General features: G+C 44.8%; 2 protein-coding genes across 2 annotated transcripts in view; one reads left to right on the plus strand and one right to left on the minus strand.

Moving 5' to 3' along the window:
- fgf14 (fibroblast growth factor 14) overlaps window positions 1-27,950 on the minus strand; it is a gene marked incomplete at both ends in the record, with an annotated part of 138,113 nt that overhangs the window by 86,589 nt on the left and 23,574 nt on the right. The gene's annotated exons all lie outside the window — the stretch shown is intronic.
- On the plus strand, window positions 2,912-27,886 carry LOC306783039 (uncharacterized protein; the record flags this gene model as incomplete). The annotated part of the gene is made up of 3 exons (XM_079276572.1): window positions 2,912-2,990; window positions 26,178-27,055; window positions 27,204-27,886. 3 exons carry the CDS (start codon window positions 2,912-2,914, stop codon window positions 27,213-27,215), a joined length of 969 nt encoding a protein of 322 aa, XP_079132698.1. The 3' UTR covers window positions 27,216-27,886.

Raw genomic sequence — 27,950 nt, forward strand, 5'->3', positions numbered from 1 at the left:
ATAAAAAAGAAGTATAAATGAACGTACACATGCCTACAGAAAAGAAAAAAAGTACATACACAGAGAGAGAAAGAGGAGGGGGGAGATTAATGTGATATGCTCCATTAGACAGCGGTGTAGAGGCTTTGCTGTGGGGAGAATCTGCACTGAAACAGATTCATCAGAGCCACAGTGCTCCGGTCTGGATGGATGCCATTTCTGTCTGAAGGCAGAACCTCACCCGCTACTATAACTCACGGAGCACACGCTCACATAAATACTGAAATGGAACAGGGCCCGCTCAGACAAACTGCATGGCCACTACGCTCCCATGTAACTGGAGAGCAACAAGCGCAGCCTCGCACCACAAGACACACACACACACACAAGTTACATAAAATACCTACGCACACACAAAAACATTCATGGAAAAAACAAACACTCTCCCTTTTTCCTTGGCCGCTCTCTCTTGGCCTGTGAAACATGCACAAACAGTGGTAGCAAAAAGAAACGTCCCACCCTGCTGTGAGAGTGCTCCCACTTGCTGTAACTCTGGTGCCCCCTGTCACACTGTGTTATTAGTAAGCAGGCCCGAAGCTTTTAACCAGCTAAATTAAGCTAATCCGCGGTTGGCACAGTACACTTCACTGCAAACAATTTGACTTCAAAATGTAAAGTGACAGTCGTTACTAATGCTATGGTCGTTATCTTTTTTTAAATCTTTTACATTAAACCTCAAACAGGTTTCTCTCAGGTTTTTCTCATTTGCTCGCCACCCCTTCCCCTTTTTCTTTTCCAGCATATTGGGAAATTCTGTTGAACCCGTTACGTCGATGCTAGATGAGGATGAGACGTCCCACTTGGACTTATGGAGCCTCAGTACATTTTCCAGTTGCCAACAGTCAGTGGTGATGAATCAGAAGTCGGAGCCAAGCAACCCCCTTCCTCCGCTGTGACGGATAACGGGGACGCGAAGTTGATTTGAGTTCAAGGCAAACGGGCCATGTAAACTAAAATCCTAAAAACTAAAAGCCACAATAAAAAAATGGTTGCCAATAACATGAAGGTTTTAGAGAAATGTGGTCTTCATAAAGTAATAGTTTACTGCTACTGGACTAATATGCCAGAAAAAATAAATCAATGTGTGAATAATGTTAGAATAATTGCAGTACCCTCGAAAGCCAAGAAGTCAAAATTAATTAAGAGTTCCAACCTGCACGTCCAACAATGTTTCCCACACTGGCTCCTCCTCAAGCCCTGGTTATTGACTCTCATTCTCAGTAGAGGTGTAAGTTATTAGCGACACACTTGAATATTGCCATATTATGTTATAAGATACTGTATCGATTCTCAAAGAGAATGCATACATTTTTTGTTGCATGTAGAGTTTACATGCAAAGATTCATGGCAGACAAAGGCTCAGATGCACAAAAAGTAGTGCCATGATGTTGGATTACAGGGACTGTGATGAATGAAAATGCAGATCCCAAGTAAACTTTTTTTTTATGCACATGGCGGTGTGTTCATTATACTGCAACAGTTTTTCTAACATATCGCAATATATCGACAGATTCTTGCCGACACACAGCCCAAATTCTCAGTCACACTAACACCAATATAGAAATATGTATACAGTATATACCAAAAGGAACCACCCAGTGTACGTGCCATGTGTATGTGCCTTGTGTATCTCAGTACATTCATGTGTAAACAGGTACACCGCTGCATGTGTTTCAGCACTCCCGCTGCGCTCATCTCATTTTATGCTGCTATAATCACTGTACCCACTCAGTGAGCAAACATAGTGAGCGTTCTCTGGCTCCATCAAGACAATAAGAGAATATATTATCAATGGTAATCACATTTACCTGCTTGATGCTCAGGCTGGCTGAATGAGGCATACTAACTCTTTTTATTTGTCTGTTTGTTTACCTGATGACAGTAAAAGAAAAGAATGAAATGCGTTTATTTTGTCTCATTCATAAAGTACGATATTTAACATATTTTCAGGTTTTCAATAACGTTTCTCACGATTTAGTTAGTCACAAAAGTTAGTCACTTTTTCCCAACAACAGCCTAGCTTTAAGCAGACATCAGCAAATCTCCTGGTCAAACCACGTTTTAGTGAAATAATATCTGTAATAGAGACGTCTTCATTGATGATATAATTATATAATTAAATTTAAATATATTGAAATAGCATCTAAGCAGAATCTGCTTAGATGCTATTTCAATATATTTCAATTTTCAGAATCTTTCCCTCCAAAGTCCATGTGTTGATACGTAAATTAACATGAATGCGCAGATAAGCACATGGCTTGCAACATTTAGAGCGTGCCATGTTCAAGTATAGAAATCCAGGACGCGATTCTGCTAGACACGGAGGAGGGTTGATGGGCCACTTCGCAGACGAGGCTGTGGCAAAATTAACGTTTCTCAAAAAACAGAACACATGAAGAATCATCACTAGGCTACTACATTATTATGATTAACAACGGCTTTGGAACACCATAAAAAACACAAGGCATCTTCCAGTTTCAGACCTTACTGAAAAGCCTGCTATACCATGCGTCCATACCCACAACTGGCATCAGAAGCTCCATTCGCACTTAGAGGCAGCAGATGTGGGAAGAGAGGGAGAGGAAAACGACGACAATACATTCAGATTTCGTCTCTCTGAGTCATACGAGAGATAAGTTCCGCAACTCGCGCATTATTGACCCAGACTCAATTACGCCGTCTGTTATTTCCCCGAGCACAAACAAGACTAGACTTGACGCAGGTGGTACTCCAAGTAGAAGGGAAAAGCAGCGGTGCGATGGGGTTTTGTGTGTGTGTTTGTGTGTGTGTGTGTTTGTATGTGTGTGTGTGTGTGTGTGTGTGTGTGTGTTTGTGTGCGTGCACGGACATGTGTACATTTTCATGACTAATAATGTCGTGGGAGAGGTCCTTTGTCACCCTGGGGGCAGGCTGGACTCAACAAAAGGGCACAGAGGTGTTGAATGAATCAGGTGAGCACAGGTGCTTCAAGGCAAAATAATATAGGTAATGTAATAAACTAAAATTGAAAGGCTTCCTTGGACACACAGGCACACGCACACACACAAACACACAAAGGTGCATGCACAACCACTATGCAAGCACACACTCTTTCAGTTTGACTTCCAGCTTGTCAGCATTTCTTCTGCACTCCGGTCACACACTCATAACATGGACGCCCGTAACACCTGCTACACCTGTAGCTCCCCTGCTGTGACAGCAGAAGTGATTCAGTTCATTGACTCTGCCGGTTAGAAATTGTCAACTCAGTCAATGCTCACAAATTAAATCGTGTTTTGAGAAAGACCAATTTTGCACCACAGCCAACAAGGCTTGCCAAGAGGCTATAGCCTACAGTTGAATGTGTCGAAACTGGATCTGTCTACCTACAATTTCCTCCACACACTGGAAAGAATTGTCATGGAAAGACGACTCATATCACCAAAGCACCACCTCGCTGCTGGTTTCTGTGTTTGTGTGAGAGCAGGTGGGACTTCCAAGTCCGGGCATGCCGCTCAATTATCAACTACAGAGGTCGTGTCTCTGCAGGCTGACTGCAAACAAACAGATTTTAACAACTGCAAGCTAGCCCCCCCCCCCCTACAAGCTAGCACCGTAGGGGGGGGGGGGCAGGGGATGTGGCGAGAAACGAGGCCAGGGCAGCTGAAACGATCCGAATCGTGACGATTCCATTATGAATATTTCACTGCATTGTTTCTCTTTTAACATTACACACTGCTGAATAATTAAGATTGCCTTAAGATGCCTCAGATTTAACTGAGGCCCCTTCACCAAAAAATATGCCATTTAAGTCCAAACAACCTCTGGAGCAGCAAATTCACATGGAGTACATGGGGTTTGTTTTGTAATCTTTATGCAACCACTTCTGGGAACTATGACCCTTGTTTGATAGGGAAGCAATGGATCATAAAACTCACGGTTCGGGTCGTATCACGGATTGGAGTCACGGATCACGGATCGGATCAGCACAAAATGAAAAACAGGGAGCAAATGTAACTCTTAGAGATCCCCAATATGTTTCTTTGCCGCCGATACCTATTATCATTATCATTGATGATCCATATTGCCGAATGCCGATCGTTTTTGTTGTTTTGTTTTGTTGTAGCAACTGGTCTACAAGGTTCAATGTTATTCTTTCACTTTGTTAAAGCCATCTATACTGTTTTTTGCATAAGAAAACACAATTCAAATGAATAGGAAATAAAAGAAAAAAGTCTTGTCATTAGTCGCTTGAATTAAGTTTTATAAGCTGCTTAGAACTAGTACTAGGAAGTTTAACAGGTCTTGTAACTGAACGGCACCTCCATTCGGTAGCCGCTAGCGGTGCTGCTAGCGTTACTAGCTCTCCTGACAATTTCAACACGGATTTGTTGTTCACGATATAACATTATCAGGGATTGGCAAATATAATTGTCAGTCAACCTTTATTTCACAACGCGATGATTAAACTGTGTAATTACCGGTAATCTGCGGTTCACATGGCTGCCAAAAATGCGAAGGGGGATCCGTATGTCAGGATCCAAGATCCCTGTCTGACCCGACACCTCCCATGGCCGCACCCTTGATTGTGCACAGCTGAGGACACTCCAGCCAATCACCTCCTGCAGCCTGACACACCAGACTCAGGGCCCACTAATGAGTCTCCTGTCTCTATATAAACTCTGGTCCTGCAGTCTGGGGTTGTCAGGTCGTACCGGCTTTCACCCGCTGAAACCCCGTGGCATCCTCTGCCCTCCTTGTGTTTGTGGATTACACTCCGCCGCTCTGCCCTCCTTGTGGTCTATGGATTACACTCCGCCGCTCTACCCGCCTGGTGTTAAACGGACTACACTCGCCGTCAAGCTGCCAGCCTCCGGTGTCGAGCCACGGGACTCACACCGTCGATCTGTCTACTCTGGTATCGAGCCACGGGACTTCACGCCGTCAACTCACCAGCCCTCCGGTGTCGAGCCACGGGCCTCACACCGTCGATCTGCCACTCGGGTGTCGGACCACGGGCTCCACACCTGCACACAGTCTAAATAAAACCTGTTCATATTAACTTCTGTCTCCTGTGGTCTTGCGTTTGGGTCCTACCTGTGAACTCCCGTGACACCGTACGAATCATGGCTCGACTACGGTCTGTAACACCACGAATGTTTTTATTAAAGACTTACAAGAGATTAAAAAAAATCTTAATATTAACTGCAACTACACTGGTCGGCACAGTTACTGTCCGTACTAAACGTATGGATTCACTGTCATCCTCCTGTGCCGACATGCACCGGAGCTCTGCTGACAAGCTCACTTATGCTGCTTAAAGAGTGCTTTTATTTTTCGTCCAAGGAAATGATCAGGTTTGTCCACACAGCATTTTGCTGCCGTGCCATTCATAGTATCTGATAGAGGAGCGCATATGAGTTAAGTTCCTTCTTACCACCACATCCAGACTGGGAAAGCACCACAGGTAGCGGTGCCACAGCTGGAAGCATGTTCACAGCTTATTATTGTTGGTGGGAGGTAAGCCAGCAAAGGGCTTTCCTTCTTGACGCTTTAGTTACATCAACAAATGCCAAGTGGCATTAAAAAAAGAAATGTCTTGGCATTATTTTAAACCTTTTTATGTCATTCAAAGTTCATCGTACTTGTGGTGAAGTCACACCCGATCCTTGGAAGGAGTAGATGTGTGATTTACGGTCGCGCTAGCAGCATGGCTGTGGGGAAGGTCGGTTTGTTGGTCAACCCACTGCTTTGGTCAAAATTGAAACATCTCAACAACTGAATAGAATACAATGATATTTGACTGTCATGGTCCCCAGAGGATTTACCCCTACTCAAATTAGGAAATCCCCTCACTTTTCATCGAGCGCCACCAGCAGTTTAATGTTTTAATTTGACTAATAATTTGGTTTATGACCAACTACCTGCCAAAATAATGACATTCAGGCTCAGTTGTACTTCATGTTTATTCCTATTTAGCAATTATTATCATGCTAACAGGCTACAATAAAATTGTATACATTCCCTGCCAAACATCAGCATGTTAGCATTGCCAATGTGTGCATGTTAGCCAATACAAATAATGAGGTTTATTATCATGCTGTTATTGTTGTCATTCGAGACACTTGATTCAGAAAAGGGAGGGGCCATCTGATATTTTGCCCTGCCAAATATCAGATTGGCTGGAGTGGGAAAGTTGCTCAGTTCAGATCTTTAACATCAAGGTCAATTTGATGAAGACCACAATCTTCCCTTCAAGCGCCTGCAGTAAATTCTATGAAGCTCAGAGCAACAGCCGCATGTAGTGCATCATTTATTGCCATTGCAGTGAGACAGCTTCAAATTGTCAACTCAGTCAATGCTCACAAACAAACATGACGTGACGACACATTTACGACAAAAGGTTAGTGCCATGATAGACTTCTGAAATCAGTCCGAAGACAATAACAAATTCACTTCACAATGCGTTTTATAAGGTTTCTATTTTGCAGCAAAAACTACAAAGAGTTTTCTCGTCTGACAACATGCATATCCAGCGCCTCACTGGATTGATGGATTCTTTTTTTCTTTCGTTTTTTTGCTTATGTTGTAGTTTTGCTACAATACCATTAACCCTCCGGTGTCCCATCTCCCACTTTCTTCTTTATTAATACAAACTATGAGGGTGTTCAGCTATCAGTTCCTCGATCAATTTTTATCCCAGCACTTCGAATAAGTTCAGCACGAAAACACATATTAATATAGAGAGAGTCTGAGAAGGCAGTTTTCTGAGGAGCTCAGCAGCAAGGAGTGGCACTGTGCAGGGTGTGTATGACACAAGGACCTTGGTGCTTCCCTGAGTGTCCTTGTCAGCTGCTCTTACCTTTCCTCGCCATCAACGCTGCTGCCAATCCTCTCATGTCAATGTAGTAATCAAATAAGGAATGGCACGAATCAGTAAATCTGACAAGTGGATGTTAACAATGTGTTAACAATCTATGCCCATAATGTAAAAAAACACAACAGTAAAAAAAAAAAATCTATTACTCCAGCAACATTAACCTCAATCAACAAAAATACTTTAAAATTGGATTGTTGGTGATGGAGATGTTTGTCTTTTCAACTGTAGAGCGGGCATACAGTGTATCTAATGAACCCGACTGCTCCATTTTAAGGCCATTCGAGCAGTTAGTCTAATTTAATAATGAACAGTTTTATCTCTGTGAAACAATTCTCTTCTGCTACACAAATGCCAGAATAATAAAGCACAGATTGTTTGCCTTGTGTGGAACTTTTCTCCCTTCTCAACAGTCTGTCTGTCTGAAAAGAAATGTGATGACTTCTCTCTTTTTATTTATTTTTTCCTGATCGAGGCGCTTCAACAGTAAGCCGGGCTCAGCTTCCCTGTCAATGATCATTCTATTATAAAGTCTCAGAGCTGGCATATTTTGCCCGTGCTCGCATTGATCCGTGATTTTCGCCCATCCCTATGCCAACTCCATTCTCACCGCTCAAAAAGACTGCTGATTTGGTTATCGTGGGGGGTGGAGCATGCACCCCTTCCGCTGTCGCCACCTTCTTTGTCGTGTCAACAGAATCTCGAGTTACCGTGGAGATATTAGGAGACCTTTTTCTTGCTGCTGTGGTGAGTTAAAGGGCACCGTGGAGTACGTTTGGCGCCCCATCAACCAGACTTTGGCATGCAAAAGACCCAGTCCTGCTCTTTCTAAAAAGGATCAGATGTTACTGACAGGTCACTTTGAAAGCAGGTCTGGGGCAGCCGATGTCGCCCTTGCAGGGAAAAGTGATACAGCGGAGGAGGAGGAAAAGGGAATAAAGTGCACAACAAACAGATAAGAGGGAGATAAGGAGCCCAACCGTGGAGGCTTAGACTGCTGGCTTAAAGAGGCGAAAAATCATCTCAAGGTAGCATTCAAATTCCCAATGATAGTCATCTGCAATGACACCATATCCCAACAGGAAACCAAGGGAAAGTTCATGTTGAAGTGCATGGTTGACTTCATCTACAAGTGTCCTCTTGTGAAAACATACATGTAGCCATTACATGGCATAAACCAAGCGTGTCGACAGCCAACAGCCCTGCTCTTTTACAGTAACAGACAGAACCAGTGAATGGTGAACACGGTGAAAGCCCTGACGGAGACAGATCAATCACCAGAGTTGGTTAAGGACACATGATGGCAATAAAAACGTACAAGTATACAAAAAACAAGTTCAGGGATCATTAAAGAATACACAACTTTAAAATTGTACTGAAGTCACAAGGCCAAAGCCGTATCATCTGCATGTTTTAACGCAATTATACGCATATAATTGCGTTAAATTATACGCCGTCAACACAGGACGCCCACACATGACACGCTCCGCTAAACACACATTCAATCTGGGTTTGACCCATGCGTGAGTCTCCTGTCACAGGTTAATCCCTCTGCATCAGCGTTTAGAGACTCGAGTGTGCTACTGCAGATCCACACACTTCACCTTTAAACCACACAATTACGTTACATTACATAGTAAGTTTCTCTCTATTGCGAGCCCTTGTTTTCTGATATTCTATGATCTTGGATTTATATTCTATGTTCTATTGTTTTTGATTGATGTTCTATTGGCCTTGTTTTCTTTATCTTGCATCTTGTCTTTCAATAGTTCAATATTTTACCATGAATTATATTCTATACTCTGCTAAAAACAATCAATATCATTGCATTAAAGGGAACTTTGGTATTTTCCACCCTGGATTTGGTCCAATAGCAAGCGCTTCAGATCGCTGCCGCTGAACAGACTGCAATGTAACTGCTCGGGGCACCTCCTCACCGTTCACATCTGTCCACTAAAAGTGTTTGTTGTTCCCACAGACTGGGTAAGATTGTTATTGTACTGTAAGTGTCTGATATGATTATGGAAAAGACCCTACAAAGAAATGAAATCATCAAAAGTATGGGTCAAGTTTGTTGGTCATGTTAAAATAAAAAAGCTGGTGCTCTTCAAGGATAGGGCAATAAGTCATGTCCAAACAAAAAACATACAATCCCACGCCGTTATCGTTGGGAAATGATTGGTTAGGTTGAGGCAAAAAAAACGACTTAGTTAAGGTTAGAAAAAAAGATCACCGTTTGTGTTGAAATAGTAACATAATCGCTAATGAAATAAATTCTTCTTCTCATGTCATTTTGGTCACTGACCAATGAGTTGATTTCATCGGCAGATCTGTAAAACAGTTCCTCCGCAAAGAAACACAAAAAAGGATTAAAAAAAATTACCAGAACAAAGGGGCGGGTCTAGTATGAACGCACCGTAATAACCTAACTATATAAGAACCACCCTTGACGAACTTTCTTACGTACCATTGCGTAACAAGTGTAGAGTCAGCCTTTACTTTCACACGGGACTTGAACAGTGGTGTCCCGAGTAAAAGTCCCATGTTTGTTTAACCGCCTGTTATGTGTTATGTAAGAAATGTACAAAGCTAACATATTTGCCCTGGTGACCGAGCTGAATTTAACCCCACAGCCAAGTGATCTAAAAGAACGATTAACGAAACACGACCACACAATTATCATCTTGGGCGCCGAAAAGATTTGTCAGCTCCGAGGACTTCGAGAAGCCGTCCTGTACTAATATACCTGCACAGCCGTTCGCATACCATGACATTTTCACGAGCGGTCGCTTCTCCCCGCAGTGCATCCATCACTGCTCTACACCGGTGATTTAGGAGGTCCCTCTGCTTGACTATGAGAGGGGTGTGAACAGCACACAGGCACAGCGTTTGTGACTTTGCCTCATTGATCGTTTGACAAAGACTCGTCTTTCCTTCAATCCATCATGGGATTCTCAGCAGCAGGAGAGTCTTCACCTTTCTACTGTCGACTGGGAAACCTTGACACCTATCTCTGACCCCTCTTGCTCTAAATTTTAAACTCTCAATGCACACACAAACTATTATTTTATACTTAAAGCAGCATTTACTTACAGCAGATGCCATTATTGGTTCATCTCAGTCTTCTGCCAGAGGGTTATATATCCATGAATGAAGCATTCAATAAGCGGTAACTTCATCTCACCAATCAGTGCGTCTGCCGTAAAAATATGGTAGTATTCATCCACTGCGAGTGCTATGAATGGTTATTGATGTGAGGAGGATATATCACAAAGATGAATAGCGTGGGGGAGGTCAGATAAGTAGGTCAGCGTTGTAATGTGAGAGTCTGCCTTGCTAAGTGCCACCAAGTTTCAATTTGCATTGTGTTTAAGAGGCAGGATAACGAGAGGAATGAATGGAATTTCGATTTTAATCTCTGGTTCTCTGTCGCACCATAAACATTCCAACACCAGATATATACACACATTTAATGGATTGGTAAATGGGTAAATATGGTCACTCCCGTGACAATAGCAATAGTGGTGGAACAGTGGGATAGTTCAGCTTCTTGATGCACTGACTATTCTTCCCACTTATTCAGACTCATGAAGCACGTCTTTGTATACCTACCTGCAGTGTGACGGTATGCTGAGCTCAGCTGAAGTCACGGATGTCTGCATGTTTAATGTCTCCTGTCCAGGCCGGTATAACTAAAATACATGTTATCATTTACGTGGTTATGAAAGTGTCATTTAAGCTAACAAAGAAGTGAGATTGGAACTTCCTTTTGATATGAGCAGCGTGACGACAGTAGGTTAATAGCCTCGCTTCATCTCAACAAAATCACTCAATTACATTTCCTTCAAAAACCTCAGCCATCTATAATATAAATATTACATTTGATTGACCGTAGCTTGATGACCGTAATCCATTTCTAAACTTTCTAACTTACATTGAAAGTTGTTTCCAACCATTTAAAATCCAGCAAGACACTACAGTAAACGAGGTATGGTACAACGACTGCCACTGAATTAATGACTGAATAAATCAATCAATGCAGAGCATAATACAACGATATGTTGACTATTGTGTGTGGTTGTTTGAGAAACCAAACCAGAAAAGTGTGCAACATCAGTCACATTAGTAAGCATTTCATGTTGTTGCAACGACTGCTTTTAGTTTTAGTTTTCAATCCATCCATTATCTTTAACCGTTTATTATATTAGGCTGGACTCTATCCCAGCTGACATTGGGCGAAGGCAGGGTTCACCCTGGACAGGTCGCCAGACATATACAACCATTCACGCTCACATTCACACCTACCAAATGTAGTCACGTTTTGATGTTTTTTGACATACTTTGTTCTCGTAAAAGTTTGTATTTTTATTGATTAAAACAAACCTTGTCATTAATAGATGTGTGATGATGTAAGATAATGAATGATACGCTGCTTAGAGCTAGTTTTAGGTAGTTAAACAGGTGTTAAGAAGATAAATGCCATTATTCATCTCGAATATCTATTTATGTTGCTGTGAAACATCTTCAAACAACTGTATTAATTCAAGTTTCTCACCAACACTACAATTTACGAGATTACATTTGAACACATCATAATGCTATAATTTACCTTCAACCAATACTAATTTTCACTGAACAGAGCCTGAAGGCATTATAATGTAACTGAACGTAACTTTCGTTCATTATCCCTTGGCGGGTCTGCCACCGTCCTGTCAATTTAAACACTTTTTTGTTGTTAACAATGTATCATTATCAGAGATCGGCGACTAGGAAAACATGAATGCTGATGTCCTGATCACATATTTTACTGAATATCGGCGGATAGCGATCATCAGTAAAACTTTATTTCACACTCTAATGTTTAACGTTAAACTGTGTAATCAATCCGAGGCTCACATGTGTGCCGAAACCACGAGGGGGGATTCGTATGGATCGCCAATGGTCCGTTACAGTTACACCACTACCCTGGACAGGTCGTCAGACTCTGGCAGGGCTAACACATATAGGCAGACAACCATTCATGCTCACACTCACACATACCTAACTAACCTAACCTAACATATCTTTGGACTGTGTGGGGGGATCCGGAGCACCTGGATAGAACCCACTCTGACACGGGGAGAACATGTAAACTCCACACAAGAGGGCCACTAGCCCGGGTGCTGGGCCTCTGTGAGGTGACAGTGCTAGCCACGGCGCCAGCGTGCCAACAAGATGGAATGCAGCGGGTCCTACACCCACAGAGGTGAGTTTCTGTTGCGCTACAGAAAGCTACATTTAAAATCTGAACTGATGACATCATCTCGAAGAAAAAACGACAGATTAATAATTACCCTGTTATTTTACCTCAGTCAGGTCTTGTGGGCATTGAGCTGAGATAAATATAATGATCTCACATGATCAATCAATGGACAAAATGTGGTTGAAACAAGAAAGTTGATTCGTCGTCTACCATACAGATAATATCTGACATATTAATAGAATAATTATGTAGTTCTGAAACAGAATCAAAGTTCTTAAAGGAATGTATTTCAAAAGGTAAACCGACACAGAATCAGGATTATTAAACACATTGTAAAAAGTAAATATCCTCATTAGAATACTGTTGAACAACAGTGATATGTAATCTAGACATCTGATAAACTACAGTAGCTTGGCAGCGATTCTGCAAACAACATGGCCAAAATAGGTATTAATGCATATCCCGCACTGCTCATCTGGTCTTCCCCTCCATTTATGGTCACTGCTGCAAACACACACTGTTCCATGGCAGCTTATTTTCCCTGAAATTCTGTTCAAAAGATCTATTTCGTTGATTAGTCAAAGATTGGTCGCACAGGTCATGAATCATAAACTTGTCATGTACCATAATATAACAGTGCTGTGCAAATCAGATCCTCAGATGCAGCCCGGAGGGGGAAATGGAAGAAAACGCAGAAGAAAATGAGCAACATATTTCTGTAAGCAATGGCCTGAGAGTTTGTCAGAGAGGATAATTGCTCAGCAAAAAAAGGGATTTCACTTGTACACAGCTTCAGCCATGGTCCTTGGTTATTGCCTGAGCGAGGCACTGTGACACACCTTGGCCAGACTGCTGCTCTGTACACACAGCGTTATGACACTCTCCCACATTTACACTGCAAAACCGTCCTTGCACAGGGAGGTTGCAACAGGCTCAGGGATCGTCATTAAAGCACAGTGTAAAACCCTAATGATGCAGCAGAGTAAAACATGTCCGTTACACAGAGGAGATTTACCAAGGAAATGGCGCAGAGCAAATGTGCGTCAAGTTCAAATTCACATTCATGAACACAAAAGAGACAGGTGTAGGGGACGACCGAATTCACGGGGCCCCTTTAAGGAAAGGGGCGTAACCCTGGTGACAGAGGGGGTTAAAGGGTGACAGGAAGTGAATGTGTTTTATGTTTTCTATGGATGGAAATAAACGGCCACAAGGTGCAGCCAAAGGGAATACTCGACTCCTTGTTTGTTTCCACCCACCTACATTGGTGACCCTGACACTCCTGGACGTTTCCAGAAGAAAGAATGACGACGCACGCAGTTTCGCTGAAACTGCCGGAGTTTTGGGAGACGCAAGCGGCGGTGTGGTTCGCTCAAACTGAGGCACAGTTCGCCCTCAGAGACATTACAGCGGACGCGACAAGATATTATTATGTCGTGGCGGCTCTCGGGCAAGGAAAACCTGGTCGCAGACTGTCTCTCCAGGGCTGTCACCGGGGTTGTCCAGTTAGGATTGGACTATAACAAGAAGCAGAGGATCAAGTTACAGACCCGGGCGTCCAGGAGTTGAGGACAGCAGTCACGGGACTGCAGTTGGAGGAGGTCCCGTTTGGCGAAACTGGCGTTACGCGCCTGTGCGATGTCTCCACAGACCAGCCGCGGCCGGTCGTTCCCGACGAATGGAGACAGCAGGTTTTCAATGCTATTCATGGACTGTCCCACCCTGGCAAGAGGGCGTCTCAGAAGTTGATCTCAGCAAAATTTGTCTGGCACGGGCTGAAAAAGGATATACGGAAGTGGGCCGGGACTTGTGTGGTGTGCCAGCGCTCCAAGGTGCACCGTCACATAAAGGCCCCGTTAGCACAGTTCTCGGTTCCAGAAAGGAGGTTCGATCATGTGAATGTGGACTTGGTAGGACCTTTGCCCCCATCCCGTGGGTTCACACATCTCCTCACGATGGTAGACCGAACCGCTCGTTGGCCAGAAGCTGTCCCGTTGTCATCAACAACGGCGGATGAGGTGGCTCTGGCATTTATTCAGGCTTGGGTCGCCAGGTTCGGAGCCCCAGCTGACGTTTCCTCGGACCGAGGCCCACAGTTTACATCAGAGCTGTGGAATGCAGTTGCAGGAAGCCTAGGGGTGAAGCTCCATCACACTACCGCCTACCACCCGCAGGCTAATGGGTTATGCGAGCGGTTGCACCGGTCGATGAAAGCTGATCTCCGGGCCAGCCTCAAAGACAGCAGTTGGGTGGACAGGCTCCCGTGGGTCATGTTGGGGCTCAGGACAGCCCCCAAAGATGATCTGCAAGCTTCATCGGCTGAGCTGGTTTATGGACAGCCACTGCAGGTCCCGGGGGAGTTTATCCCCAAAGTCACAGACCCTTGGTCTGCAACCCCGCAGCAGGAAACGCTCCTGGAAAAAGCCAGGCTGTTTAAACCAGTGCCCACGTCGCAGCACGGCCTTCCGCAGTCATATGTCCCGTCCAGCCTCAGGTCAGCGGAGTATGTGTTTGTTCGCCAGGACGGCCACCGTGGGCCCTTTCAACCCCCCTACGTCGGGCCGTTTCGGGTGCTGGAGACCGGAGACAAAACCTGCAAGGTCGACATGGGCGGCAAGCTGGAGTATGTGTCGGTTGACCGCCTTAAACCAGCACATCTGGACCTGGACCAACCTGTACGGTTGGCTGAACCCCCACGGCGGGGGCGGCCTCGTGCCCTCCCACCTCAGCACGACAGGACCCGGAGGGGGCCTTCAACGGTGGTTCTGCCTCCGGCCCCAGAGACACGGAGTCGGGCTGGTCGGTTGATCCGGGCCCCCAAGCATTAATGGTTGGGACTAATCTCAGGAGTTGGTGAATTCTGGGGGGAGGCATGTAGGGGACGACCAAATTCACGGGGCCCCTTTAAGGAAAGGGCCGTAACCCTGGTGACAGAGGGGGTTAAAGGGTGACAGGAAGTGAATGTGTTTTATGTTTTGTATGGATGGAAATAAACGGCCACAAGGTGCAGCCAAAGGGAATACTCGACTCCTTGTTTGTTTCCACACACCTACACAGGCGTCTTAAGGAGGGCGTCTTAAGGAGGGCGTCTTGAGGAGGACGTCAGCGTCCGTCGTTCAGCCGTGATTTGGAGGACGTCGTCCTCCCGATGGTGGCGTCAGATCAGAAAATGCTTCTACATGTCGCTCCAGAGGGCACGGACAAACGACCGATTTTATTGTTTAAATTCAAAAGGTCCGGGCTTTAGGGCATTAGAATGCTGTTGAAACAACGGTTATATGTAATGTAGACATGTGATAAACTCGAAATTTATAGCCAAATTAAGTCTCGTTTTGATGTTTTTTGACCTCCAATTCATCAAATGATGGAATATTGACATGTATCCCTCATGAATATGTTGCACAATTTATAAAAACAAAACAAGATACAGCCGAAAATGGACTTAGCCTTAGTACATAGGGCTCCGCACTACCTCCGCACTACCTCCGTACATAGGGTGAGCAACCAGGTTACCCCAATGTTGAATGATTATTTTTGGCGACCTGTTTTCTGTTAGTATAGCTCATTTCTAAACTACATTGAAGGTTAATTCCAACCAATCCAGCAAGACTCTACGGTAAAGGAGGCATGGTACAACTACTGCTACTTAATTCATGACTGAATGAATGAATCAATGCAGAGCATAATAGAATGATATGTTGACTACTGTGTCTGGTTGTTTGAACGTTTGTAATGACTGCTTTTAGTTTTATTATTCCTTCCATCCATTATCTTTAACCGCTTATTCTATTCAGGGTGGTGGGGGGGCTAGAGCCGATCCCAGCAGACATTGGGCGAAGGCAGGGTTCACCCTGGACATGTCGCCAAACAGATGATGTCATCAGTTCAGTCAGGTCTTGTGCACATCGAGCTGGGATAAAAAAAGATACCTCACACAATCAATCAATTATCAAAATGTGGTTGAAACAAAAACAGAATGTATTTCAAAAAGTAGATGTCTCAATCATTTTTGTTTTTGGCTGTCGCCAGATGTGACACATGGGGAGAGATAAGTTCAACCAAATGCTGAATTAGACATTCCTAAGTGACCAACATGTTAACTTATAACTTATACTTATGTGTTTCCGACCTGTCAATCACAAGGTAGCCCCGCCCAAAAGCATACTCTGCTTTATGGTCTATTTTACTCTAAATACGACCAAACATACTAAATGAACATCATGCTGTATTGAAGAATATTTCAAACTAGAGATTGAGACCATAAACTCATGTTTACAATGTTTACTGAGGTAATAAATCAAGTCAGAGGTAGGGTCATTTTCTAATTTTTTTGCAACCAGAGGAGTCGCCCCCTGATGGCCATTAGAAAGAATGCAAGTTTAAAGCACTTCTGCATTGTTTACACTTTTCAGAATCAGAGGTTGGCGCCAGCAAATAACCAACACAAACAAGGGAATCAACAGGTACACCACAGTGGCCCTACAACCTACGGATGTTCAACCATCTTGTTCATCTAACCCACTTCCTCCTATTACTTTACTTCTTTCAGCCTTTCCAACGTGCGAGGCTGCAAGACAGAAGGCAGAGTAAATATTGTCATGTGCTCAGAAGAAGAGTAACAATGCCACTGTACATTGATGGGAACAATCTCAGCCAATTTGGGTGCCAAACTTCCCACTTGTCTGCAGGCATTCATCGGTCCTCACCTCACATCTGGTGAGTCTCTCTTTTGAATACCGTACCCTTTTTTTTGTTCATACATTGGCGCGTAGAGCCGTTACATAACCAGTAAACCTGAAGAGTACTGTGAGAGGAGATGATTCTGTCGAGGGCGTCACAGAAGGCGGCCTTGAAATCGTGACTCTGTTGCCATAAGAGCGGGTCCGTCAAAGGGACTACTTTAATAGCCATTATCAAAGAGCAATTCTTACATCACATGTTGGATGTGTGCAAGGTGTTGAGACTTAATGCGAGCTGTGTAGGTCTGTCAGCAGAGGAGAGGAGAGTTCGGTGCCACTGTACATCCACAGCCGTGCATCAATCTTCTTGGCTTCCTTGCTCGGCCTCGAAATAGGTTAATATTTTATGCAGGACAAATAATACGGAATAAACTCCAGAAACATTGCATACATAATGAAATAACCTCCTACTCTTTGGCATGCTGCTGTATGAAAAAATAATTGGAAGAGTGGACCACACACACACACACACATAGACATGCAAACATACTCTCTCTCGCACACACACACACAAAGTGTGACCTTCACAGGTTTGATCATCTGCAATGCAGTGATGAGTTGTATTGGTGTGGAAGCAGACTGCATTGATAAGACTTTTTTCTCTCCTATAGATTTCTTTTTTACATGTTGCAGACTGTTAACGTCAATCGCACTGTGAGCCAATGAAGTGATCCGATACAAGCGAAAGAAATATTGTACGTCTCCCGTTTGACCGGTCTACTGTCGTGATAGCTGGCCTACATTTTAAAGGGTGATAATCGCGTAAGACTTGTCCAAGCTCTCCGCCGGGACTCACCATGCTCGCCTTCGGCCTTCAGTGCCTTGCGTAACCGCCGCTCCACGATCTTGGCAAAAGACGTCGCCTCCATAGCTGCAGAAAGCTGCAGAAAGCTGGATTGACTCTTGATTCCTCTCAAGTCCTTTTGACAGCAATTTCAACTAAAATTTAGAATAAGACGTATCTTTTGCGCCGCTGCTCCATTTGTTTTCACACACCTCATCATGTCCCACGCAGAGCTTGACGCAACCTTTAAACCCGGAGCATGGCCGCCTCCTAACACACACACACGTCACCTGTCACCCACTTGTTAAGACCCTCCCAAACCAGAAGCCCCCAACTTGCAGATTACCGTATCCCACAGATAGCGCCGACACCTACTGCAAATGCCTGGTGCCGTCCTGTCATGGCTAAATGGTGCTTGGTGACATAGCAACCTACATTCTGCCGGTATGTCATGCGACCTCTGGCAAAAAAGCTGTAGTAGTTTAGCAACATGTTTGCACACACAAGCAGTTCGGCTTGTGTGTGCAAGCGCCTCCCCGGCGCTGTATCTGTCTGGGTCTCTGACATGCTGTACACTGAGTGCTTCGGCCCGTCTCCAGCCTGGTGTGCATAACCGAAAACAACTGGCCTCGCTTGCGCAGGGACTCACCGCCACAAACAGGTTACTTAGTCACCGCCCGCCCCATCATCTCTCACTCTGGGTCTGTATAAAAGGACAACAGCCGCAGGGGGGTCAGCCTGTAACTGTTGGAATTGAACTTCAAGAGAGGGATGGGCATGAGGTTGAAAATAAGAACTTCCAAAAAGGTCATCAAGGCGACACAGTGTCTGGCTGGCCTTGTGTGGTAAATGAGATGGAAGCTCTGGGGCCAATGGGATTTCTTTCTTTCTTTTTTCTTTCACACAGCAAAACTGTTTGGAAGTGTTTCACTGCTCCCAAACAATGTAAACAAAAATTAATGCAGAGAGAGAGAGAGAGAGAGCGAGAGAGAGAGAGAGATGAATAGAAGGGGAAAGACAGAGGCAGCAGCAGCACAATACTGGCTGCTGCACTGCAGCAAAAAAAAAATCCACACAGCATACCGTAGCCACCACACAACCTCCAGCGCTGCACAGAGCAGACCCCTGTAGAGTGATAGAGCGACGGAGAGAGCGAAGTAGACAACGTGCACGTATGTGTGTGTGTGTGTGTGTGTGTGTGTGCGTGTGTGTGTGTGCGTGCATGTGTGTGTGTGCGTGTGTGTGTGTGAAACTGGGAAACACAATGTTATTTGTGTGTGTAGGATTTTCAACAAATGACACAAATCGCATCAATTGTAGAAAAAAACCCAAAAGGACTTTTGTATCTGTAAAAACAGGCATGAAAAATAAACACTTGAAACCTACACAGTGAAATTTGTAAGAGCGTACCCTGAGTCTGGAGCAACACAACAAATAACGGATGATGCTCTGAATTTGGCCAAATTCCACTTTTACTCAGGATTCAAACGTAATAAAATTTCTATGAACACGTCAAAACCGGTGACGCCCAACTGTTACAATGATCTGTGTTGGCAAAATGTTGAGAGGTCCACTCAACCTGCTGCTCAGTGGGCATTCAGACTGAAAACAGCCCTGCATTAAAGCTTGGGTTGCTAATCTTGAGTAAGAGTACGCTAGATTAAAAAAAAGTGTCCAACATAGAAACCCAGACCAGTTTGCCAACTCTTTTCCAAAGGAAAGTAGCTCGCAGCACTAGCTCCAAACCTAGCTAAATCTAGCAAAAAAGTTGGCAACACTGGCAGCCTGTTCCTTCAGACCTCCCTCCAAAACCACTCCCACAAAATGATCATAATGGCAACCTAAACAACGGGCAAAGCGAGCACTCAACGCTGTCAAGCTAGCGGCTTGCGGAAGACTCTGGTGACGAGCAGTGAGTGCGCTACAGTCCCACTACAGCCGCAGATCCGCATTTCATTTTTTTTTATTTTTTATTGCTGTCAAGATATAAAGAGCATTTTAACCAATATAACAAAAAAAAATGTTTTTGAAAAATATTACCAACCCTAGCTTTAACAGAAAATACAAGTACGAATATACATGTTGATCAAGTTACCAGTAAAAAAAAAAATACTATCCAGGAAATTCAGGTTCAGAAATATATCCACGAGTTTCAGAGCTTCTCAAACGGCAAAACTCTGAATTACTTTTTTGCTGAAGTCGTTCAGAACGCGGCCTAACTTGGGGAAAACAGCCGGTTCTGCCTACAAAAAGAGGTGTGTAGTAACCCTGCTACACCGCAGCCTGTAAAAAGAAATAAGAATAGAGGTCCCTACCAAAATATAACGGCAATACCAAGACATTACATTACATTACAGTCATTTAGCAGACGCTTTTATCCAAAGCGACTTACAATTCAGATATCACATTTCTACACCGTAGGCACAGCTACGGGAGCAATTTTGGGGTTAAGTGTCTTGCTCAAGGACACATCGACATGCAACTATCTCTTTCCCCAAAACAAAAATCTAAATTTAATATTTACTTGCGGGAATATTTACTCCCCATGGACGCATCAAAATAAATGAAACTCCGACTCCTCTTTTTCATTTTGAATTGATCTCTTTTCTCATCTCTCACCATCAACTTTACATCCAACAGGTACACCATACGTGCAAACTTGTCGTCTTACTTAAATGACACTGTGTACCCTTGGTAATACTGTATCTCCATATTGGCATGATGATGACCATAATAAGGGGGCGAGAGAGAGAGAGAGAGAGAGAGAGAGAGAGAGAGAGAGAGAGAGAGAGCGAGAGCTTCCTGCTCATCCCGTCAGCACAGTCAGATGATGGAATGAATGCACAACATGCATGCTGCATTGTATCCTTTTTTCATGAAATGAGCTACGGGCCAACAGTGAGTCATGAAATTACATCAGCAATCAATCATAATCAAATTATCAAAATGTACTTCCAGCAGACCCAGCTGACCTCGCTCTGTGGCCCCCTGCCCCCCTCCTCCTCCTACCGGTCCTCATGGCTCTGAAACAGTACAGCAGCATAGCCATCTCTTTACAGCAGCTCACCTCTGGCTTTGTGATTCGTAGCAACATGTACAGTGGCTCAATAACACACACACACACACACACACACACACCAGTATGTTCAGTCTGGTGTGTTTGATAAAGGTTAAAGACGCCACATCCCGTCATCAGAGCCACGGGGGCCGAACAGAAACCCAACCTTCTCGCTCATCGAGCGCGGCGACGAGCTGATGTGACTGCATCGTGTTCTGCTGCTACCTGGAAACAATATTACCGATAACGAGGATGGACTCCCTCGCCGCGCTCTGTCAGCCCTTTAAGCACCGTCGCTGGGTGAAACGTCAACAGGCTGCATTGGCATAAGCATTTTTTGTCTGTATCATAATTACAGTGTTGGAAACTGATGACTCCAGTGCTTGTTGATTTCTTGTCGTACCCCTGTTGTATTTCTGACATTTCTATAATCCACTTCAGTGGTTTGTCACATTAATTTTTTCTACAGTGCGCGTTTGGTTTCCTTTTGGATTTATTTCATCTCATCTGCATCTGTGTGTATTTCCCACTGCTTTGACTCTGCATTTTCCATCAGGCCCCATCAAGCGCGAAGCCCGCCGACTGTCTCCCTCCTGTGTACCTGCGGTTCTCAGAGCTGCACACTGTTTATGACTCCATCCTCAAAAGGAATAATTCAGAGGCAGATTAAAACACTTTTTGTTGTCACTCGCTTCAGTATTATCTTCTGATTGAAGCGGGTTACAGCAGCTACAAGAGATCACTTTGTGTGCCAGTATCTCGTCCACTCACCTCGTGCACACGTACAAAAGCTTATGATCAACGTTTAAGTGTGTCACAATTTTGGCAGCAACTTTGACTTCCCCCTCCTTTATTTAGAGAAAACAGTCACCTTTTCTGTCCCGATGCCTTAAAGGGAAGTCAGAGAGCGTCAAGATATTATATATTAATAAGATTTGTCTCATCGAAAACGCATATTGTCACTCATTAGATAAATATTATGACCTACATGATGTTTGCCTGCACACACATTTGCAGTGTGCTACCATGGTAGATTATAGTTGTATGTTTAGGAATAGTAGTTCCATTTATAATGCGCTTGTTACAATTCATATTGATGATAGTATTTGTTAAGAAGTATTTATTGTGACGGGTTAATTAAAACGCAGTATTTATTGTGCAACCATTTCACTAATAACCAACCATAGTAGACTATGTGTAAATAATAATTACACTTTCAAAAAAGTATTTAGTAAGTCTTTTTCCTGAGGCTACACCGATCCAACTTTGTTTTTCTCCTGATACTACTTCCGATACCTGAACTCTGCGATACTAAATACCAATCGTATACCAGTTTTCCAAGTTTCCATTTGTGTATCACCGAATGGAACCATTGGAATCTTTGTAATGTAGGATAACATGATGCCAGTGATCGCTATGGTACTAAACAGTGAGTCAGCAGGGCGTGCCTTTAGCTCACCTGGGAGAGTGGACCACCCAAGTACTAAGACTGAGTCCTTACCTCAGCAGCCTGGGTTTGTTTATCTGACCCATGGGCTATGCTGCATATCGTCCCCCTCTCTCTCTCTCTCTCTCTCTCTCTCTCCTTCACCCCCTTTCCTGTCTCTCTTTGACTGCTCTATCCAAAAAAAGACGAAAAGCCCCAAAAAATATCTCACTTTTTGTTTTTTTAAGTGTGTCTGCTGGCTGGACTGAATAAATGAAACCAATGGCAGTAAAACGAAATGAACGTGGAATGGACACTTAACAATGTGCGTCTCTTTTTCCTGAAGACATTTTTATTTCCATATTATTAACATTCATTCAAGCTTAATTTGTCATATTTAGTCAGCATGAAAATGTAATCTACATCATCTATTCTGAAAAATAAATATCTCAATAAACTGAATTTACATTTACTACATTTGTGGTTATAACCGCCTGTACACAATGCTAAACTCTGCATGTGTTTACATTACAGTTACCTTTTCACTGTACCATCGTCATCTTGGGTGACACTGTGATGAAGGGCTCCAGGAAAGGAACATTCGCTAGATCGTCTTAACGTCACAAAAAGAGAGTTTTGGGGTATATTCGGTATTTAGGATATTTACACGGATGTGGCCGTCTCTGCATTAGTTCTGTTACAACTACAGTGTGACTGTGCTGTAGCTGTGCCAATGGTTTATGTGAGCTACAGTTCATAGGAAAATGAACTGAAACAGCTTTAGATGCACTCGTACGGTGTTAAATTGTTTCGTTTTCTACACAAGCTATAAATCAATGTGACCGTGTTGCAGTAATACATACCTCTTGTAAGTTATAAAACCTCAACATTACTTTGGGCTGGATCCAGAACTGAGATAATAATGGAAAAGGAGAGGTCTGTGGACTGTAGCGTGAGTAATAGAATAGAAGCCAAGACCACCAATACTGAGGCAGGTAGACTGAGGGATGGTGGGGTTGGGTTTGTACCAATCCCGTCTCAGTGAGCTGGATCAGCGACAATGAAGCCGATCTATTCAATTCAATTCTACATTATATTTTGAGATATCAAAATGTATATTAAAACTATAATTGATTTGTGTTCATTTTGAGACTTTTTTTACCAAGTTGCTGGTGTATGATTTATTATTTTAACAATACATATTTCAGTCTATTTTGTATCTATGTATTTACTTGTTGCGTTTGGTTTTACAGTGTTAAGTCGAGACTGATGTTGCCTTATACGTAAAAAGGATGATACCAGTCTCTTCCACGCAGTCTGGAATCTGGGTATTTTGTCATCGCCATGCCAACGTAGCACACCTCCAGGGTTTCTTTCAGTCGGAGTTAAATGGCACCTTTTCAAAAAACGTCTCCCCTACAATCACGTCGGCTTTCAATCGAAAGAGGAAGAACAACGCTTCCTCTTTCCCTGGTGTCAATACCGATGCTACTTTTCCTCTGATGTTTTGTTACATTGTCACTCCAAATAAGGTATAATGAAGACTATATCACTGTTGTGTATTAAAGTGTATTAAAAAAATACACTTTTACTAATAGACACACAAATGTTTTGTCTTGAATACAAGACCGCACCAGTGCTCAGTGTTAACCATTCATTGCTTTTGTTGATGGACAACCTGCCATGTCTTTACCAGGAAAGCCTGTAGAGAAAGCAATGACGTCATGTTCTGACTAAACTCCGTTCTACTAGCTTATGTAACTCAATGGTGCTCAGTTTTTCTTTCATTTGTCTTCCAATAACAAAATCAAGCGTGTTCCAGGATTATTTTCCATAATCAATTTCATAATCTCCAAAAAAGACAAATCATCCTGAAATAAGGCGTTTACAATTAGAATTTAAAAACTTTCTTCAATTTAACAAAGTTAAACTTAACATTAAAGGTCACTAAAAACTGAAACACAAAATGAACGATACATTATATATATATTAGTGCTGGGCAATGATTACAATTTTTAATCGCGATTAATCGCATGGATTGTTTGCGATTAATCGCGATTCGTCGCATTGTTATGGCAAAGCTCAATAATTAATTCAAAAGTAGTGTATTGCGCACTTTTATTTTAAAAGTACTGCTATATGAACAAAGGTGCAATAACATTTGGCTTGCAAACACGTTAAACAAATCAGGTGCTTTTTAACAGCAGTATTCCCTTTACACAGTAGCAATTCTATCTCTTCACTATCTCTGCTCCGTGTGCTGACTTTATGTGAAACGTTCCACTGCTGTTCAACAGGAATACAATGTTTTCAGAATGTCTTCATGACAGTCAGATCATGTGAATGCAGCTCTACTGTTCATTAATATAAGAATAAAGACTTTACGCACAATTTAGGTGTATTTTCCCTTTAACTCTCGAGATGCAGGTAGCATATTATTTTAGACTTAATGTGACTATAATTCATACTTTGTTGGCATCTTATTCTTATATCTTATATTATATATATATGTATATATATATACTGTGGCAGCCGGAGGGGCAACCCCAGAGGGGTAGTGATAGAGGGACGATATTGCCTGACATGGAGGCGGAGCCCCATGTCAGGGAATGGAAAAGAGCGCCAAACCACCATCAGCCCAACAAGCAACACCTGAGGAGGAGAGACGAGGGAGCGACCACACCCTATCAGAGGAGGAGGAGGGGACTACAAAAGGGCCCAGGAAACAGGAAACCGGGAGAGAGTAGGAGTAGAAGAGGAAGAAGAAGAAGAAGAAGAAGTAGCCTAATCAGCGAAACCCTTGGAGAAGACTGCCTTACCCCTGGATCACCCTGGAACGTCGGACTACCCGCCCGGCTCACGACCCCTGCCTGTACGACTACCCTGCTCCTGCCCGCGCCCTGGACCGTCTGAGGAATACCCGTTGTGCACCGAACCGTGGAATTGGACACCGACCATCCCTCTGGAAAGCGGACATTGTGTTATTGAGTGTCTATCCTACCTCTTTCCCCTCTCTACCTTCAGTAAAAACCTCACGTGAACCGTTTATCTGCCGACTGGTTGTGTTTATTGGTCAGTGTTGTCGTGAAACCCCCTGTCCACCCCGGGGGCTGTCACAACTTGGTGGAGAATGTGCGCACCATTCCGGTTCTGGCAACGCTGACCGATAGACCAACCGACCCAGTAAGCATGGCCACCCCGGTGCCATTTCAAGAGCTGCTAGCGGGGCTAATCGCTAGCAACCAAGAAACCCAAAAGCGCCACGAACAAGCCATGCAATTACAAATGCAAATCCTCCAATCCCAGCAGCAACAACAATACCAACAGCAAATACAAATGGAGAAATATATGGAATTGCAAACAGAACGCGCGGATGCCATGCAAAGCGAAATCAAGGGCATGTTACAAAACCAACAGGAGCAACATACCGTGGAGAAAGCCAATCCAGCGCGCTTCATTCTCAAACAAACGGCAGCTGACGATGTTGAAGTTTTTTTTCAAATATTCCAGACAACGGCACTCCGCGAAAAATGGCCAGAAGATCACTGGGCAGAGTTAATAGCCCCCTTTTTGATCAATGAAACGCAAGTAACGTATCAGGACTTAGAGCGCGCTGGAAAAGTTGACTTCCTGGTTTTGAAAGCGGAAGCGTTACAGCGATGCGGGGTCACGCTGTTCTTACAGGCCCAACGATTTCATGAATGGTCATATGACGCCTCACTTTCTCCGCGAGCCCAGATGCATGAGATCAAAAGGATTACGACGGCCTGGCTACACGCAGAGCCAACAGAGGTGTCGCCCACCGATCGCGTGGTCATGGACAAATACATCAGATCACTCCCGTATGAGGCAAAAAAATTGGCAGGCCAGGGAAACCCCCGCAACATCGAGGACCTGGTGGAAATAATGGAGGGTTACCAAGCAGCACAAGCTTTAGTGCGTGGGGGAAGAAACCAGAAATTAGAGGGGCCCACCCGCAAAGAAAAAATTAAAACTGAGGAAAATAAATATGTGTCTCCCTCCTTCCCCCCAGGCTTTCCCCGACGTCGGCCGGCGTTTGGACAGGAAGAGAGGAGGTGCTACAACTGCGGCGAGATCGGGCACATCGCCTGGGAATGCCCTCACCGCCAGGACGCACCCATGCCCACGGCCAGTGAGGGGAGTCGCCCATGCGGCTTGATTACAGGATGCTGGGCCACTCACGAGGACCACATGCCCCTCACCCCTGTCAAAGTCAACGGCCGCGACGCCTCAGCGATGGTGGACTCCGGGAGCGCCATTACATTGGTGAGACCCACGTATGCTCAGTACCCGCTCCTAACAGGCACCCGAGCGGTCACGTGCATCCATGGGGAGACCCGCGAATACCCCACCACCGCCCTAGAGATCTACACGACGAGGGGTAGATACATCGGCACTGCAGGAGTCGTGGAAGGACTCCCCGTAGAGGTGCTCGTCGGCCGAGACCTGCCCGTGTTCCAGGAGCTTTGGCGCAGCCTGGTGGTGAAACAAGGTACGACCCCTCCCCGAAAGTACAAAAAGAAAGCCATCTGTGGGCTGGGGGAGGAGATCTCCACCTCTCCCCTATCGGAAGGAGTCGCCAGTGCCGTGGCCCGGGCGTTGGTGGAGGCCACCCAACCCAACCCCGATGACGTCTATGCCACAGCCATCGAGAACGACGGACCCTCCAGCCCCAGTGAGCCCGAAGGAGAGGCGCCGCCCATCCCCGAGGAAGCAGATACCCCCTCCCTCGACGAAGAGGAGCTGGCCGGGCTGTTTCCCCAGGACCCGGAGGAGCCCATCTTACCCGGGCCCCTCACAGGGAGGTTTGGGACGGCCCAGTTGGAGGACCCCAACCTAGCCAACGCCCTTCGGCAGGTGGCCGCCGTAGACGGACGACCACTGGACGGGGTAAGAGACCTCCCTCCCACACATTTCTCCATATATAACGGGCTCCTATACCAGGTAGTAATGAGGGACGGGGCCCCCCTCAGGTTGTTACTGGTGCCACGTCCTTTTATACCCTCTGTCCTACAGTTAGCCCACTCCCATCTCCTAGGTGCCCATCTAGGAGTGGAGAAAACCCTGGAAAGGGTGAGGGCCAGGTTCCACTGGCCCGGAATAAAAAAGGCCGTAGAAGATTACTGCCGGAGCTGCCCCGAATGTCAACAAGTGGCCCCACAACCCCATCACAGAAACCCGCTGGTGCCCCTGCCGATCATCACCGTCCCCTTCAGCAGGATCGGGATGGACCTAGTGGGGCCACTACCCAAGACCAACAGGGGACACAGGTACATCCTGGTTATTGTTGATTACGCCACCCGGTATCCCGAAGCCATCCCCCTACGCTCCATGGCCACCAAGGGCATAGCAAGGGAGCTTGTGATGTTGTTTTCCAGGGTCGGAATACCGGAGGAGATTCTCACCGACCAAGGGACCCCGTTCATGTCTAGGATCATGAAGGACCTGTGTGGCATGCTGAAGGTGACACAACTGAGGACGTCGGTGTATCACCCCCAAACGGACGGCCTAGTAGAGAGATTCAACCAGACACTGAAAAAAATGCTGAAAAAGACCATGGACCAGGACGGTAAGAATTGGGACCAACTGCTGCCATTCCTTATGTTCTCCATCAGAGAGGTGCCCCAGGCGTCTACAGGATTCTCGCCCTTCGAGCTCCTGTACGGTCGACGACCCCGGGGACTACTCGACCTGGCCAAGGAAGCCTGGGAACACCAACCCTCCCCCTACCGCACCATGGTGGACCACGTCGAGGAGATGAGGGTGAGGATGGCATCACTCTGGC

The sequence above is a fragment of the Melanostigma gelatinosum genome (assembly GCF_949748355.1).
Source record: "Melanostigma gelatinosum genome assembly, chromosome: 10".
In the NCBI taxonomy this organism is placed as follows: Eukaryota; Metazoa; Chordata; class Actinopteri; order Perciformes; family Zoarcidae; genus Melanostigma; species Melanostigma gelatinosum.